Here is a 15,926-nt window from a genome sequence, read left to right on the forward strand (position 1 = left end):
AGGTTCTCCGCACCAGTGCTGGGGGCTGATTTGGCCGTCCCACGTCTACTGGGTTGGCCTCTGTGCTGCTGGGCCCAAGGTCCTGCCTTGTGTTTCATTTTGGCCGAGGGGCCCCGCTGTTCAGCAGGCTTGTGCTTTTGCTAACGCCAGAGCTTCCAGGCTCTGCAGGGGAGTGAGTACTGATCACTAGACAAAGAGTGTGATCACCTGAATTTGAATATCTTTTGCTGCCTCACCTTGCTAGTAATGTGTTAGAGTGAAAACTTTGATATTTTGTGTAGTCATCCTCAAAGGTTATCAGAATGGAAAGGAAGTGTGTCAACAGTGTTAAGGCTGAAGCAGAGTCTCCTCCAGTGAGAACAGTGCTTTCCTTTTCGTTCTTCTCTCGGTGACTGATAAACGACTCCGCACCTCAGGGAGGGCGTGGCTGGCAGCCCCAAGCACCCTGTCCCCTCAGTCAGGAGCGTCCTGCTCCAGGCCCAGGTCTGTCCTGACTCTTCTCTTCCGTCTCCCTCGGCACTTAGTGAGGGGATGGCTGAGTCGAGAGGTGCTCCACCTTCCCCGTGTCAACCCTGGAGGTAAAAGTTCATCCAGTAATGGACGTGCATCATCAGTGTACAGCTTTTGGATGTTTATGCACGTAGACGTGTTCAAGGAGTCACATATTCTAGAAGCCCAGCAGGCCCCCTCCACCGTTTCGGAGCCAGAGCTCGTGTGTCCTGAGCCCCGGCTCTGATCCTCTGGCCTTGACTCTGCTTCAGGGCAACCTTCGCCCGGAGGAGGCGCTTCAGGCTCTCACCATATATGAAGGAAAGTTCGGCAGGCTGAAGGACGACAGGGAGAAGTGTGCGAAGGCCAAGGAGGCGCTGGAACTGACAGATACGGGACTTCTCGGTGGCAGCGAAGAGCGCGTCCAGGTACGAACCGCTCCAGCGGGCAGCTGGGGCCGGGCCCCTCGTGCTCACGCTGCTTCTGGTCCACAGTGTCTCGAGAGCCGTGGGGTGGTTCTGCTTCCAAGTTCAGCTGCTTTACTCTGCTTCATCGCAGGTGGCCTTAGAGGAGCTACAGGACCTCAAAGGCGTTTGGTCAGAACTCTCTAAGGTCTGGGAGCAGATCGATCAGATGAAGGAGCAGCCGTGGGTTTCAGTGCAGCCTCGGAAGGTACGTGGAGCTACCGGTAGCTGTTATGTACGCGCCTTCACGCACTGAAAGTTGTAGGCGTCACCTAGAAACTCGGCAAGCAAGGAACTGTTAGAGCTCACAAAACCTCACTTGATGGTCGTTTACATTACTCATCCAGATTAATGTAAAATTTCTCCTGAAACCATTTTAAAAACATTCCATCGTTTAAAGGAATGCTGGCAAACTAAATACCGTCTTGTGTTTCTCTTGACAGCTTCGGCAAAGTTTAGACGGCCTCTTGAACCAGCTGAAAAACTTCCCCGCACGACTACGGCAGTACGCGTCCTACGAGTTTGTCCAGAGGCTTCTGAAAGGTTACCTCAAGGTCGGTGACTCAGAGCTGCGGTCACAGATGTCCGCTAGAAACACGCCACACAGGTAACACGGCTCCCTCTCTCCACAGATAAACATGCTGGTGATTGAACTGAAATCTGAAGCACTTAAAGATCGCCACTGGAAACAGCTGATGAAACGGCTTCATGTAAACTGGGTTGTTTCTGAGCTGACCCTCGGCCAGATCTGGGACGTTGACTTGCAGAAAAATGAAGCGGTTGTCAAGGATGTGCTGCTTGTAGCACAGGGGGAGATGGCTTTGGAGGAATTTTTGAAGCAGGTAGGTAATAGGCTGATGGGCATTCCAGATCTTGTTTCAGGCTGTGACATAGACTGACATAGACTGAGCCTCACATGTGGTCCCTTTTGTCTCCATTACTCTCGGTCACTTGTGTGGCTGGCGAACGCCCACATACTGATGACGTGCCTCTTTCGGTTTCATTCAGATAAGAGAAGTGTGGAATACTTACGAGTTAGACTTGGTTAACTATCAGAACAAGTGTCGCCTGATCCGAGGCTGGGACGACCTCTTCAACAAGGTCAAAGAGCACATCAACAGCGTGTCCGCCATGAAGCTCTCTCCGTATTATAAGGTACCGCTGTGGGGAGGTGTCCCTCCCGCACATCCACCGTTGTACCTTCAGACTTACAGTCAGGGCCTTCCCAGGTGGTCCAGCGATTAAGACTCCGCGCTTCCACTGCAGGGGGCACGGGTTCGATCCCTGTAGGGGAACTAAGATCCAGCATGCTGTGTGGCCAAAATAGATTCTTTTTAAATAATTAAAAAATAAAAATGGCCAGACTCACAGTTCCCAGGTGCCTCTGGTAGAAAATGTGAGTCACGTAAGTTGACAGGATCTTTATCTGCATATTGGCATGAGTCCTGGTGTATCTGAGAGTGGAGAGTTCAGCAGTTGAGCTCTGCCTTCCATCCACCCGCTAGGTGTTTGAAGAGGATGCCCTGAGCTGGGAAGACAAACTGAACCGGATCATGGCTCTCTTCGACGTGTGGATCGACGTGCAGAGGCGCTGGGTCTACCTGGAGGGCATCTTCACGGGCAGCGCAGACATCAAACACCTGCTGCCAGTGGAAACCCAGCGGTTCCAGAGGTACAGCCTCGAGCCGGGACGGAGGGCTGAAGGGTAGGCTTGGCTGGTGACCACCCTTTGCACGAAGGCTGACGTTAACCTCGCTTTTAATTTGATTTGTAGTATCAGCACGGAATTCTTGGCTCTCATGAAAAAAGTATCCAAGTCTCCCCTGGTCATGGATGTTCTGAACATCCAGGGGGTACAGAGGTCGCTGGAGAGATTAGCAGACCTGCTAGGAAAGATCCAGAAAGCCCTGGGAGAGTACCTGGAAAGAGAGCGCTCATCTTTCCCCAGGTGAGAGGGTGGTTTTTACGGGGACTGAAGGGAAGGTCCGCTCCGGCGCCTCCTTCCCGCCCCTCCCTCCCTCCTGGCCTGTGTGTTGGTCACTCTGGCGTCAAGGGTTTTGTTACCAGTAACCGATTCAGTGAATACCGTTTCTCCTTCATCCATTGCTTCCTAATTATAACAAATAATCCTTAATTTTCTGCCGTGGGTTCATTTACTAAGCTTCATTTAAACTATTATTCACCCTCCCAGGCAGCTAGCATCTCTTAAAAATTTAGCTGTGATTCTTTTTTTTTTTTGGCCACACTGTGTGGCATGCGGAACTTCCCTGACCAGGGATCGAACCCATGCCCCCTGTGGTGGAAGCACGGAGTCTTAACCACTGGACCACCAGGGAAGTTGTATTTTATTTTCTAAGTGGCATTCTTTTCTTTCTGAATAGTTTGCTTAATATAAATAGAGCAGGTTTTTAAAAAATTCCTAAGGTGCAGTGAATTACATGAAACCCATTGAACTTCTCTTCAGGATCTGTTAGGTGAGTGTATATCTTTTGCTGAGGGCTGGAAGAAATTTGGATGTGATCTGAATTCAGGCTGGAGGTGGTCCGTCACAATCCATATCCACCTTCCTTTCCTATACAGTTTGAAGTTTTGCCTTGATTCCCCTTATTTGTGTATATGTAATGTTTTAGCAACTTACATGCTATTTTAATTTTAGGTTTTATTTTGTGGGTGATGAAGATTTGCTTGAAATCATTGGAAACAGTAAGAATGTAGCTAAGTTACAGAAACATTTCAAGAAAATGTTTGCTGGTGTTTCGAGCATCATCCTAAATGAAGACAACTCTGTCGTCCTGGGCATCTCATCCCGTGAAGGAGAGGAGGTAGTTACATTCATTGATTGTAACTTAGAACACTTCACTCCCATCTTTGCGCACTTTAATTCTTAGAGTTTCTTTATTTCAGGTTATGTTTAAAACTCCCGTGTCAATTACTGAACATCCCAAAATCAACGAGTGGCTCACCCTAGTAGAGAAGGAGATGAGAGTCACGCTGGCCAAACTCCTTGCTGAGTCTGTTACAGAAGTTGAGATTTTTGGTAAAGCAACTTCAATTGACCCAAATACCTACATCACCTGGATTGACAAATACCAGGTACTGTCCAGTAGAAGGGGGACAGTCTGAAGGTGAGGGCACTGGCTGATCTTTAAAACCATCCTTTTGGGTCTTGTGTGCCGTGTCTCGCAGGCCCAGCTCGTGGTCCTGTCAGCCCAGATTGCCTGGTCTGAGAACGTGGAGACGGCGCTGAGCAGCGTCGGCGGGAGCGGCGACACGGCCCCCCTGCACTCCGTGCTCAGCAACGTGGAGGTCACCCTCAACGTGCTGGCCGACTCGGTCCTCATGGAGCAGCCACCGCTCCGGAGACGCAAGCTGGAGCACTTGGTTAGTCCCATTCCTCCCAGCCAGGCTCCTGGGGCTTCGCCTCGGACAGTTGAAAGAACTCACGCTTGAAAAACATCCTAATTGGTGTCAGGGAGAAAAACAAGTGGATGTCCTGTTGACAAAAGCTGGGGTGTGTCCTTGACTCGCTGGCACTGTGGGAGGCAGTCTTGGGGGACAGGAGTTCACACACGCGACCTCCCGACACAAAGGGGTGACACTCGTGCCTCTGGGTCTTTCACACGCTCGTCCTGTCCTTCGCAGAGAACACGCCCCGTGGCGGACCAGCCAGCGTGTCTCTGAGCCCGAGTGCTTGCTGCTGGCCTTTGCACTGCCGTGTGCAGCAGATGGACTGTTAGGATAGAGACAGCTCTTCTCCCATCACGTTTTATGCTAGTTGCAACTAGCAGAGCTTTTCTTTGTTGTTTCTTTGTTTTTGCTGCAGCTCTTGATTCTGTGTAATTCCATTGTGTGAATAACAGTTTTATTGTTTTTAAAAGTGAACAACAGTTCTGTTGTTTTTAAAAGTGAATGTTTACACTGTAACTGGACCTAGAATCTCAATTTAAAAGTCTACTGAATAACCCCTGCACCCCGAGGATACGCTTACGTACTTTAGTTTACATGCTTCAGCTCATGAAATGTACTTTCTGATAAGCTCTTTAAAGTGACTCTTTCTTCAGATCACAGAGTTGGTTCACCAGAGAGACGTCACCAGGTCCCTGATGAAGAGCAAGATTGACAACGCCAAGTCTTTCGAGTGGCTCAGCCAGATGCGGTTTTACTTTGACCCTAAGCAAACCGATGTGTTGCAGCAGTTGTCGATTCAAATGGCAAATGCCAAGTTTAACTATGGCTTTGAGTACCTGGGTGTCCAGGACAAGCTGGTCCAGACCCCCCTCACCGACCGCTGCTACCTGACGATGACACAGGCCTTGGAGGCCAGGTTGGGCGGGTCCCCCTTCGGTGAGTCCCTCCCCACACCTGGACAGGTGGAGTCAGATAGGAAACGTACTTTTCCAAGATTAAGCAAATGATCTAAACGTACTTCTTAACTGCCTGGCTGGTACCTTCTAAAACTTTAAATGCGTTGGCGGCTATCGCATTTATACTTGACCCTTGAACGACGCTGATTTGAACTGTGTGAGTCCACTTAGACGCAGAGTTGTTTTAATAGATAGGCAGTCGGCCCTTCCTGCTCACCGGTTTCACAGCCTCAGATTGACCCAACCGTGGATTAAAGTTTCCGTCCGAGGTTGGTTGAATCCAGGGATGCAGAACCTGTGGCTACGGAGGGCCAACTATTGGACCCGAGGGTCCATGGATTTGGGTAGACGCAGGGGTCCTGGACCAGTCCACATGGAGACCGAGGGATGATTGTATTTCGGTTTTTTAAAATGAATTGCTTTTTACAGTTCTTAAAACTAAAGATGTGTTCTTACTTGAGTTCTCAATTCCTTTTCTTCAAACAATAGGGCCTGCTGGGACTGGGAAGACCGAGTCTGTCAAAGCTCTCGGCCATCAGCTTGGACGCTTTGTTTTAGTTTTCAACTGTGATGAAACCTTTGACTTCCAGGTGAGAAGCTCTGTGGGAACCACCTAGAGTTAAGGGCCTGAGAGGGCTGGGTGGGGAATAGCAGGCGGCACCTCTTCGAGCTGTGTTGGCCTTACAGCACAGCATGGTCCTCTGGGGACAGGGTTACTTGAGCTGTTGGAGGTTCCCAGCACGTGCTTGACACCGACTTGAGCTTCACGTCTTCAAATTCTTCAAACTCGTCAGTGTAACATATCTTCCTGGTGTCTATGCCTGGGAATAAACAAATATTGTGGGAAAGGTTTTTTAAACAACGTGTTAACCTTGTTATTGGGATTTTATTGGCACAGGAGGAAAAATGATACGTTACATCTGTACCACTGTTTATGAGGCACTTGACCTGTGGGGCTGGGCTCCTTGCCTCATGTGTGAAGCTGATGCCACCTTCACAGCCCCTCCCACCACCCCCCCCCACCCTGGGAGGAAGACAATATTGTTCCCATTTCAAAGATGAGCAGACAAGGGTTTCAAGATGTGATTTGCCCAGGGTGGGACCAGTCATCCAAGCCAGAATCGGAGCCCCATACAGCCAGCACCATGGCCGTGGTTTCAGCTCCCTTCCCTTCTTCTCATTTCAGGCGATGGGACGGATCTTTGTGGGGCTTTGCCAGGTGGGCGCGTGGGGCTGCTTTGACGAGTTCAACCGCCTGGAGGAACGGATGCTGTCGGCCGTGTCCCAGCAGGTGCAGTGCATCCAGGAGGCGCTGCGCGAGCACTCCAGCCCCAGCTACGATAAGAGTGAGACCGGCTTCTCCTTACAGTTGCCTGGAGGGCGCAGAGGGGGTCGCCTCTTTGATCAGAAATAAGCGAGACTTTAACATAGCTCCAGGACTCGCTGCTGCAGGCGGGGCAGTGCATCCTGAGTGAAGACAGGCGGTAGGGCCCAGGGTAACGCTGCACCCTCGTCCCAGAGCAGCCCCGCGGAGCCATCAGTCCTTCCCCTGTAGCAGAGTCCCTGTGCTCCCTCCCCCGGCGTCTGCACACAACACAGGTTTGAGCCGCTCTGGGCCCCCCGCATTCCCCTCCCCCTCCCTGCATCCCGCAGAGCCAAGCCTCCTGGCCAGAGTGTTGGGAACGAGCCCTCGTCACGGTGGGAGTGCCTGCTCGGAGGGCCCCGGGAGCTTGTTGCGCACACAGCCTGGGCTCGTGAGCTGGAGGACGTAAATAAATACATCCACGTTGGAGAGTTTACCTTTTAAAGTTCCCTTTTTTCCCATAATAACGGTAACTCATCTTACCAGACCTCCTAAATAAAACAAAAGGAGTGTCAAATCAGTACCTGTGTACTCCATGTTCCGTGTTCTCCTATGGAGGAAGTCTGATCCCTAAGTAGTCCAGGGATGGGGGGCGGGGGGGCTGTTTATTTTGTGTTTTCCTTTGATGACCCTACGAGAGGGTCATTCTCGTGACTTCAGCCGGTCAGTTTTGTCACAACATGGATTGGTTTTTATTTCTGCAACTGTGGTTGGGCTGTGTTTCTATTCTTGCATTGACCTTGTGACGCTCAGTAATGCACAAATAGTGGGCTTCCTGCCTCTGGGACTTGATCCGTTACACATTCGGACGGTTTTCGTGTGGGTGAAGTGGGTGAAGATGGGCCTGCCTGGGCCGGTGGGCATCGTGTCTGGTGACAGCCTCCAGCTCCCCTGGAGTCCTGGGCCGGCAGGGAGATGGGTGCTTGCTCTGCAGTTTTAGAGAGATTTTGGAGTGGATTTTTGACTATCACGAGTCTTAACACCATCCTCCGATTTTCAGCCTCTGCCCCCATTACTTGTGAGCTGCTGAACAAACAAGTCAAGGTGAGCCCAGACATGGCCATCTTCATCACCATGAACCCCGGCTACGCGGGCCGGTCGAACCTTCCAGACAACTTGAAGAAGCTGTTCCGGAGCTTGGCCATGACCAAGCCCGACCGGCAGCTCATCGCCCAGGTCATGCTGTACTCACAGGGCTTCCGCACCGCCGAGGTCCTTGCCAACAAGATCGTCCCGTTCTTCAAGTGAGTCACTTGAGTTATTCTGGATCGTGTTTCTGGCATGTGTCAAGTGTGCCATTTAAAGTTTACCTGTGTAGTTGCAACACTACCTTCCACGTATCCGTCTCTGATTTCTTGCTGTTCGATGCTCTTGGTGCTCAAAGTGTACTGTTTTTTAAGAAAACGCTTTCTCTTTCAGACTATGCGACGAGCAGCTCTCTTCTCAAAGCCACTACGACTTTGGTCTCCGAGCCTTGAAGAGCGTGCTGGTGAGCGCCGGAAACGTGAAGCGGGAGCGGATCCAGAAGATCAAGAGGGAGAAGGCGGAGCGCGGGGAGGCGGTGGACGAAGGAGAAATCGCGGAGAATCTTCCGGAGCAAGAGGTGGGCGGGGCGCCCCTAACCGCTCAGGCCCAGGCTCTGCTTGTATTACCCTTTGCCACCCTGAAGTCGTGCCTGGAGGGCTCTCACTGTGGCTCACGTGCCCCGGGGTGAACGGAGGGGACCCGCATTTGACGGGAGGCCTGGGGGTGGGGGCGGGGCGCTGGGCCTCACTGCTTGCTCACGGGACAGCTGTGCCGTGGGTCCTCCGGGGACAGGGCAGTAGACGTGGAGCCGCCCCCCCGCAGAGCTCATCCCCTTCACCCCACGCAGATCCTGATCCAGAGCGTCTGTGAGACGATGGTGCCAAAGCTGGTGGCAGAAGACATCCCGCTGCTTTTCAGCCTCTTGTCGGATGTGTTCCCTGGGGTCCAGTATCACCGGGGCGAGATGACAGCGCTGAGGGAGGAGCTCAAGAAAGTGTGCCAGGAGATGTACCTGACATACGGAGACGGAGAAGAAGTCGGCGGGATGTGGGTTGAAAAGGTAGCTGGGATCGTGGTGTTGGCTGGCGCCTCACAGACCCCGCAGGTGGCCACGAGCGGTAATGATGGCCGTGGACTTGGTGGAGAAGCCGCGTCTTACCGGGCTTTGTCCACCAGGGGCGTCGTCTGGTTTGTGGAGATTTGCCCCAAGTCCTGTTAGGATTTTTTCTTAACTTGAGAGTAGTGATAGGGAAACTTACCTGAAATTTTCAATTATGTGGTACAGTTTGTTCTCTGAAAATGCTGGCTAAAAGGGGATCACGATGAAAACCGTCTATGGCGGTAAATGATCTGCTTACAAGACTTCCCAGTACCATGATTAACAACATAAATGTGTAATCAATAGGGTTTACATTCTGTATCGACTTCTTTCCTTTATCTCCTCTGTGAGATTCACTTAAGAAAAAGCGTGTCACGTGCACAAGCTGTGCGTGCTGATCCTCCGCTGCGGTCCTGGGTTAGACAAGGCGGCTCGTTCATCCGGTCTCTGTCCTCCCGGCAGGGCACCTCAGGGGTCTCTCCTGAGGCAGCTCGGTGAGCATCTCCTGACTCAGTCAGACAGCTCCACAGTTCAGTAAAAACCCTCTGTGTTTGCTGTGCTGTGGCCAGTTGAAGGTCTCTCTGGTTAGAAAGTCCCAGTACTTGCCTTGGAAGAGTCACAGCACACGTCTCTTGCTTGGCGGCGGGAGAAGTGGTGAGGAACCTTCCACCTTCTTTCTCTGGAGTGCTTATGGTGCTGGTCGGTCTGGCCCTCAGGTTCTCCAGCTCTATCAGATCACCCAGATCAACCACGGCCTGATGATGGTGGGGCCCTCGGGCAGCGGGAAGAGCATGGCCTGGCGCGTTCTTCTGAAGGCTCTGGAGAGGCTCGAGGGTGTGGAGGGCGTGGCCCATATCATCGACCCTAAAGCCATCAGCAAAGACCACCTGTACGGAACCCTGGACCCCAACACCAGGGAATGGACAGATGGGCTGTTCACACATGTTCTGAGAAAGTAAGTGCACTTGGGTGGGTGTCCGCACTCCGGAGAACTGGGACCTAGGCACTCTGTCCTCGTGGTAACAGCGTACGTTATTCTTCTTACCACGCTCTGGACAAATCAAAGTCACTTTAGAAACCGTTACAGGCTGAGCGTTTTCAGCCTCAGTCACGCGCTGCTGTAAAATCCTCCCACCAGGATCATAGACAACGTGAGGGGCGAGCTGCAGAAGCGCCAATGGATCGTCTTCGATGGCGACGTGGATCCCGAGTGGGTGGAGAACTTGAACTCGGTGCTGGATGACAACAAGCTGCTGACCCTGCCCAACGGAGAGCGCCTCAGCCTTCCGCCCAACGTACGAGGCTAAGTATCCCACCCTGACTGCCTGGCGCGCAGCCGGGGGGAGCGGCTCCAGCCTCTGTGGCAGCAGTCAGTGTCGGGGCCTCTCTGTGCTACATTCTTTCCATTCCTGTGGCTGGTGAGAAATGTTTTCAAAGCGTTCATTCATGACTTTCCACTACTTGCTGAATATTAAGCCTACTCAGTAATTCCTGGGTAGCCTTTCCTACGACTCCGTGAGGTGGGGTTGTAGTTAGGATTCCTGGGAAATGGCAGAACAAGGGATTTACATATGGACACTTTCAGGGTCATCCCTTGGAAATGAGCCCTTGATCCAGGTCCTGACCACGCCCCCTGACAGCGGTAAACATGGGCAGGCCTGGCCTGGGCGTGCGTTCATACTTTGACCCCACTTTTCTGGAGTTCCGTCGTGTGCCGGGCCTTGTTCTAGATGCTGAAAATGTAGCTGTAAGCAACACAGACAAAACCCCTGCTCTCCCAGGGCTCACAGTCTGAGGTGGGAGACAGACAGGATAAGTGGTGATGGGGCTACGGAGAAAGTAAACTGGAGGAGAGCAGCCGCCGGTGCCAAGGGGTGGAGCTTGCACTGGCAGAAGGGGCGGCGCCGAGGCTCCCCGGGGAAGCTGAGGGCACGAGGGGGCGGCTCCTGTGGCTTCCGGGCGTTCCAGGTGGAGGGGCGGATGGCGGGGGAGGAGCGTCTGGCTGTGCCCGGCGTGTGCGTGTGCGAGGAGAGCGGGGCAGTTGGCTGATGTGGAGAGAAGTTGGGGCGGGACCCAAGGGGGAACAGGCGAGATGAGGTCAGGCCCGGGGTCACTGAGGACTGGAGCTTGCGCGCTAGGTGAGCTGGGAGGCCACGGCACCCCAGGCACAACCGTGGAGGTGCTGAGAAGTAGCTGAGCTGTGGGTGTGAGTTCAAGCTTGTGCCAGTGGGGTCGCCTGACGGGCTGGAGGTGGGTGGAAGGGAAGGGAGGAGTCCGGCCGCACTCCTGAGCCGCTGGGGAGCAGGAGCCTTTCCTGCGATGCAGGGTCAGCATCGGTGGTTATCGCCGCTTCAGAAACCAAGCCGCGGGTCTGGGAACATGCACGTATGCAGACTCGTGTCTTGATTTGACTTGTCGGGTTCTTTTCTTACAGCTCACTACCCAGTAGATTCTAACTGTTGTCAGAAAGATTGATCTCCTTGTGAGGCGTGTTAGCAGTGATGTTAAGGCTCTGGGATCAGATGGTCCAGTTTGAATCTCAGCCCCACTGACGACTAGCAGTGGGACTCGGCGAGGCTGCCAACCCCACGTGCGAAAGGGGACCCTGCTGGCCAGCCTGCCGGCGGGTTCGAGGCCAGGAACCTGGCCACAGCACCTCACTGCTGACCCTGCCACCCAGGGAGCTGTTGGCTCCGTCCCACCAGAGCTCCTCTCCTCTCCTCTCCTCCCCACCACACACAGGTTTTTTCCCGCCCAGATTCTCAGGGAGAGAGCGTTGGTGGATGTTGTGATGAGGCAGACCGTAGACATTTTTACTTCTAAACCAAGTGCAGTGAGATTGGATTTAAATTGCTCTTTCAGTGGGCATATAGGTAAAGTATTAGTACCCGGGTCTGTACCAAACCCATGTCATTAACCGTGCTCGGTGTTCTCTTCTCTCAAGGTGCGCATAATGTTTGAAGTGCAGGACCTGAAGTACGCCACCCTGGCCACGGTGTCGCGCTGCGGCATGGTCTGGTTCAGCGAGGACGTGCTCAGCACGGACATGATATTCAACAACTTCCTGGCCAGGCTGCGCAGCATCCCCCTGGACGAGGGGGAGGACGAGGCCCAGCGCCGGCGCAAGGGCAAGGAGGACGAGGGCGAGGAGGCCGCCTCCCCGATGCTGCAGGTACGCGGGCCAGCGCCGCTCCGCCGAGTGCAGCCAGCTGGCACCTGAGGGTGCTGGGCCGCGGCGCAGAGCGAGCCGGGTGTCCCACCCTGAGCATCTGGAAGGCGGCGTGCTTTTCACGATGGTCACTGCTCCGCTGCTGAAGCCGGCCACTCGCTGGAGGTTTGCATAATCAGTGCAGTCGCTGCTGCAAAAGCGTAGCCGTGCACGGAAAATTTAAAGAATTCTTTCAGTTTTCTTTGCAAATTGATGAAAGGTGGACCTTTTGCATTTCGTTGGTGAAGACCAATGTTCCTAGGAAGCGTGATTTTTTTTTTTTGAGAACCACCAAGATGAAGGAATAAAGGGTTGGTCGTTGAAGCTTCATTCCTCATTTTTTCAACCCATAAAACTACTTTTCACAGTTGCGTGATCCTCTCCTGGGCCTAGGTTAGAGGAGATGAAAACCTCCCCGCTTTTTGAGATGGTAGCTAAGCATCACTCACTCCCTCCTGTAGATCCAGAGGGACGCAGCAACGATCATGCAGCCGTACTTCACGTCCAACGGCCTGGTCACCAAGGCCCTGGAGCACGCCTTCAAGCTGGAGCACATCATGGACCTGACACGCCTGCGCTGCCTGGGCTCGCTCTTCTCCATGCTGCACCAGGCCTGCCGCAACGTGGCCCAGTACAACGCCAACCACCCCGACTTCCCCATGCAGATCGAGCAGCTGGAGCGCTACATCCAGGTCAGGAGGGGTCCAGCTGTGGCCAGGTGCTGGGGGAGGTGCCGGCAGCATCTCTGGGCACCACTGCTTCAGGGTAACATCGTTGTAAATGTCTTTCCTTTATTGTTGAAATTCCATTCAAAACGGGACCCACTTCCTATTCCAATAGCGGTATCTGGTTTACGCCATCCTTTGGTCCTTGTCTGGAGACAGTCGGCTGAAAATGAGAGCAGAGCTGGGTGAATACATCAGAAGGATCACGACGGTGCCACTGCCCGCTGCTCCCAACATCCCCATCATCGACTACGAAGTGAGTGCGCGCCTCGACTGGATGTCGTCTTTTCTTTCGTGGGAGGGTTTTGTCCTTTTAGTTTTCTGTGGCACAAGGGATGCAGGTTGACTTGGAGGTTCTGACTTGCATGAAAGCGAGCAAGTCTTGTAGGTGAGCAGGTACGTGGGTCCCAGGGTGACCGGCGCCCGCCCGTGTGTGCAGGTGTCCATCAGCGGAGAATGGTCGCCGTGGCAGGCCAAGGTGCCTCAGATTGAAGTGGAGACGCACAAGGTGGCCGCCCCTGACGTCGTCGTGCCAACGCTGGACACCGTCCGCCACGAGGCCCTCTTGTACACCTGGCTGGCCGAGCACAAGCCGCTGGTCTTGTGCGGCCCTCCTGGGTCTGGCAAGACCATGACGCTCTTCAGCGCCCTCCGGGCCCTGCCCGACATGGAGGTAAGGAGGCTGGAGTGGGCAGTGGGCCTGGGGCTCCAGCACGGGGTCGGCCTTCCAGCACCTCACTTGTTTCTTCCCTTCTCCAGGTCGTGGGTCTTAACTTCTCCAGCGCTACTACTCCAGAGCTCCTGCTAAAGACTTTTGACCACTACTGCGAGTACAGACGCACGCCGAACGGGGTCGTCCTGGCCCCTGTTCAGCTTGGGAAGTGGCTGGTGTTGTTCTGTGATGAAATCAACCTGCCAGACATGGATAAATACGGGACGCAGAGGGTCATATCCTTCATCAGACAGGTGTGTTTACGTCCACGAGGTGCTCTCTCCTCCACAACGGGTCCTGTTCACGTGTGCCCCTAACGTGTCTCACTCCCCCTTGCCCTCAGATGGTGGAGCACGGAGGCTTTTACCGAACCTCAGATCAAACTTGGGTGAAGCTGGAGAGGATCCAGTTTGTCGGGGCTTGTAACCCGCCCACTGATCCTGGAAGGAAGCCCCTCTCTCACAGGTAACACACAGCCCCGTAGACTTCCCTGATCTCACACACCGGTTCCGGGTTTGCTTTAAATGTAGCATGACGAAACTGTAGTCGTCATTATAAAAAGGTAACAAAATACTGCTCGTCGTGGGGTTCCTCTGGGGTTATGTCACTGTGCTGGGAACACACTCAAAACGAAAGCGACGACTTGCTGGGCAGTAGTGAGCTGCCCCAGACCTGCCTGTAGGGCCAGGATGAGGCTGAAATAAGCCTGAATCGTTTTCCCACCTTTGCTCGGTTCTTTTTCGGTTTTTTGCATCTACAGTTACGTGTCAGACCCAGGCCCAAGTAGTTTGAGTGAGACCTCAGTCAGCTGTGGCGCGAAGCCGTGGGGGCGGGTCAGGAAGCCCCGGGTCGGCCTGGGACAGGGAGGCAGCCCTCCCAGGCATGCTGCCCCTCACGCCATACGAGGCTGAGCCGGGCTGTCTTTGTGTAGGTTCCTGCGTCACGTGCCTGTGGTGTATGTGGATTACCCGGGACCCGCCTCCCTGACGCAGATCTACGGTACCTTCAACCGGGCCATGCTGCGCCTCATCCCGTCCCTGCGCACATACGCAGAGCCTCTCACCGCGGCGATGGTGGAATTCTACACCATGTCCCAGGTGTGTGGCGTCTCTGCCCCGTCGTGACCGAAAGGCTCTGTTGAGAGACTGAGCTTCACCTGGAACTCCGGCTGAGCCGGGAGACTTGCTCCAGGGTCTCAACAGATGATGCTTCCGGCAGGTTCTGCAACCGCGAATATCCTCTTGTTCTTGCCGTCCTCGTCTGGCACGTGTACGTGTATTCATTCCCCTTACGAAACCGAGACCGTGCTGTGCCGTTTCTAAAAGGACGTGGCCACTTCTGTTTTAACAGCACCAACATGTGCCTGTTTGTACTTGTTCTTCTGCAGTGTTTGTGGTGACTGCATGTGGCCAAACCTGTCGGGGCTGGACCGGTTACAGTTCCACCACAATGCCTCTTTCAGCCTTGAAAAAATATTTATTGAAAAGGTCTTTGCCCACTGGGACTTCCCAGGCAGTCCGGTGGTTAAGACTCCATCCCTCCAATGCAGGGGGCGCGGGTTCGATCCCTGGTTGGGGAGCTAAGATCCCACGTGCTGCGGGGTACTGCCAAAAAAAAAAAAGATCTTTGCCCACCAGATGAGCAGAAGTGGCTCTCACGGTTTTGGCTTGCGTTTCTTTGTCAGCCTCTGACAAGGGCCCTTGCAAGAGAACTGCCGACTTTCCCCTGAGACAGCCATCTTTTTTTTTTTTTTTTTTTTGTGGTACGTGGGCCTCTCACTGCCACGACCTCTCCCGCTGTGGAGAACCGGTTCTGGACGCGCAGCCCCAGCGGCCATGGCCCACGGGCCCAGCCGCTCCGCAGCACATGGGACCCTCCCGGACCGGGGCACGAACCCGTGTCCCCTGCATCAGCAGGCGGACTCTCAACCACTGCGCCACCAGGGAAGCCCTATTTTTTTTTTTACGTATAAATCTTTAAATATAATTAATTGCAACATAAAGTGAGCAACTTGGATCTACTGAACAGTAGTCCCAACATTATTTACCAATTCATTCTCAAATATTCCAGGGTCTAGAGTCTTTATTCTCAATATAAAAATGTTATACTGCATTTGACTTTTTAACTACTTTCCGTGTCTTAGGACATTTACATGTAACTTGCATCTTTTCGATTCCTGCAGGAGAGGTTCACTCAGGACACACAGCCCCACTATATCTACTCGCCCCGTGAAATGACCCGGTGGGTGCGAGGTATCTTCGAGGCACTGAGACCCCTGGAGACTCTGCCTGTGGAAGGCCTCATTCGGATTTGGGCACATGAAGCCCTCCGTCTCTTCCAGGACAGGTAAAACCAAGGATGTTGACTCTTCCGACCCCCCGAGTTAGGGTCTGCATGAGGCAGGCTGAGCTGGTGATGGACAGGAGTGAGGTGGCGAGGGCAGCCTTGCATCTGGGAGTTGATCACGGCCACCCCT

The 15,926-nt window shown here is 53.6% G+C and overlaps 1 protein-coding gene across 1 annotated transcript in view; it reads left to right on the forward strand.

Moving 5' to 3' along the window:
• Positions 1–15,926, forward strand: part of DYNC1H1 (dynein cytoplasmic 1 heavy chain 1) — a 65,717-nt gene that overhangs the window by 26,978 nt on the left and 22,813 nt on the right. Inside the window, exons 17-42 of the mRNA XM_030883351.2 lie at positions 762–917; positions 1,048–1,161; positions 1,397–1,507; positions 1,586–1,795; positions 1,962–2,108; positions 2,459–2,625; positions 2,728–2,901; positions 3,610–3,775; positions 3,858–4,046; positions 4,140–4,334; positions 5,015–5,297; positions 5,807–5,907; positions 6,504–6,663; positions 7,681–7,924; positions 8,100–8,283; positions 8,554–8,766; positions 9,522–9,760; positions 9,944–10,100; positions 11,750–11,977; positions 12,475–12,705; positions 12,854–12,994; positions 13,178–13,411; positions 13,498–13,704; positions 13,794–13,915; positions 14,382–14,547; positions 15,633–15,796. Coding sequence (XP_030739211.1) covers positions 762–917; positions 1,048–1,161; positions 1,397–1,507; positions 1,586–1,795; positions 1,962–2,108; positions 2,459–2,625; positions 2,728–2,901; positions 3,610–3,775; positions 3,858–4,046; positions 4,140–4,334; positions 5,015–5,297; positions 5,807–5,907; positions 6,504–6,663; positions 7,681–7,924; positions 8,100–8,283; positions 8,554–8,766; positions 9,522–9,760; positions 9,944–10,100; positions 11,750–11,977; positions 12,475–12,705; positions 12,854–12,994; positions 13,178–13,411; positions 13,498–13,704; positions 13,794–13,915; positions 14,382–14,547; positions 15,633–15,796 — 4,703 coding nt within the window. The remainder of the gene's footprint in view (positions 1–761; positions 918–1,047; positions 1,162–1,396; positions 1,508–1,585; positions 1,796–1,961; positions 2,109–2,458; positions 2,626–2,727; positions 2,902–3,609; positions 3,776–3,857; positions 4,047–4,139; positions 4,335–5,014; positions 5,298–5,806; positions 5,908–6,503; positions 6,664–7,680; positions 7,925–8,099; positions 8,284–8,553; positions 8,767–9,521; positions 9,761–9,943; positions 10,101–11,749; positions 11,978–12,474; positions 12,706–12,853; positions 12,995–13,177; positions 13,412–13,497; positions 13,705–13,793; positions 13,916–14,381; positions 14,548–15,632; positions 15,797–15,926) is intronic.

The sequence above is a fragment of the Globicephala melas genome, chromosome 2 (genome assembly GCF_963455315.2).
Source record: "Globicephala melas chromosome 2, mGloMel1.2, whole genome shotgun sequence".
NCBI lineage: Eukaryota > Metazoa > Chordata > Mammalia > Artiodactyla > Delphinidae > Globicephala > Globicephala melas.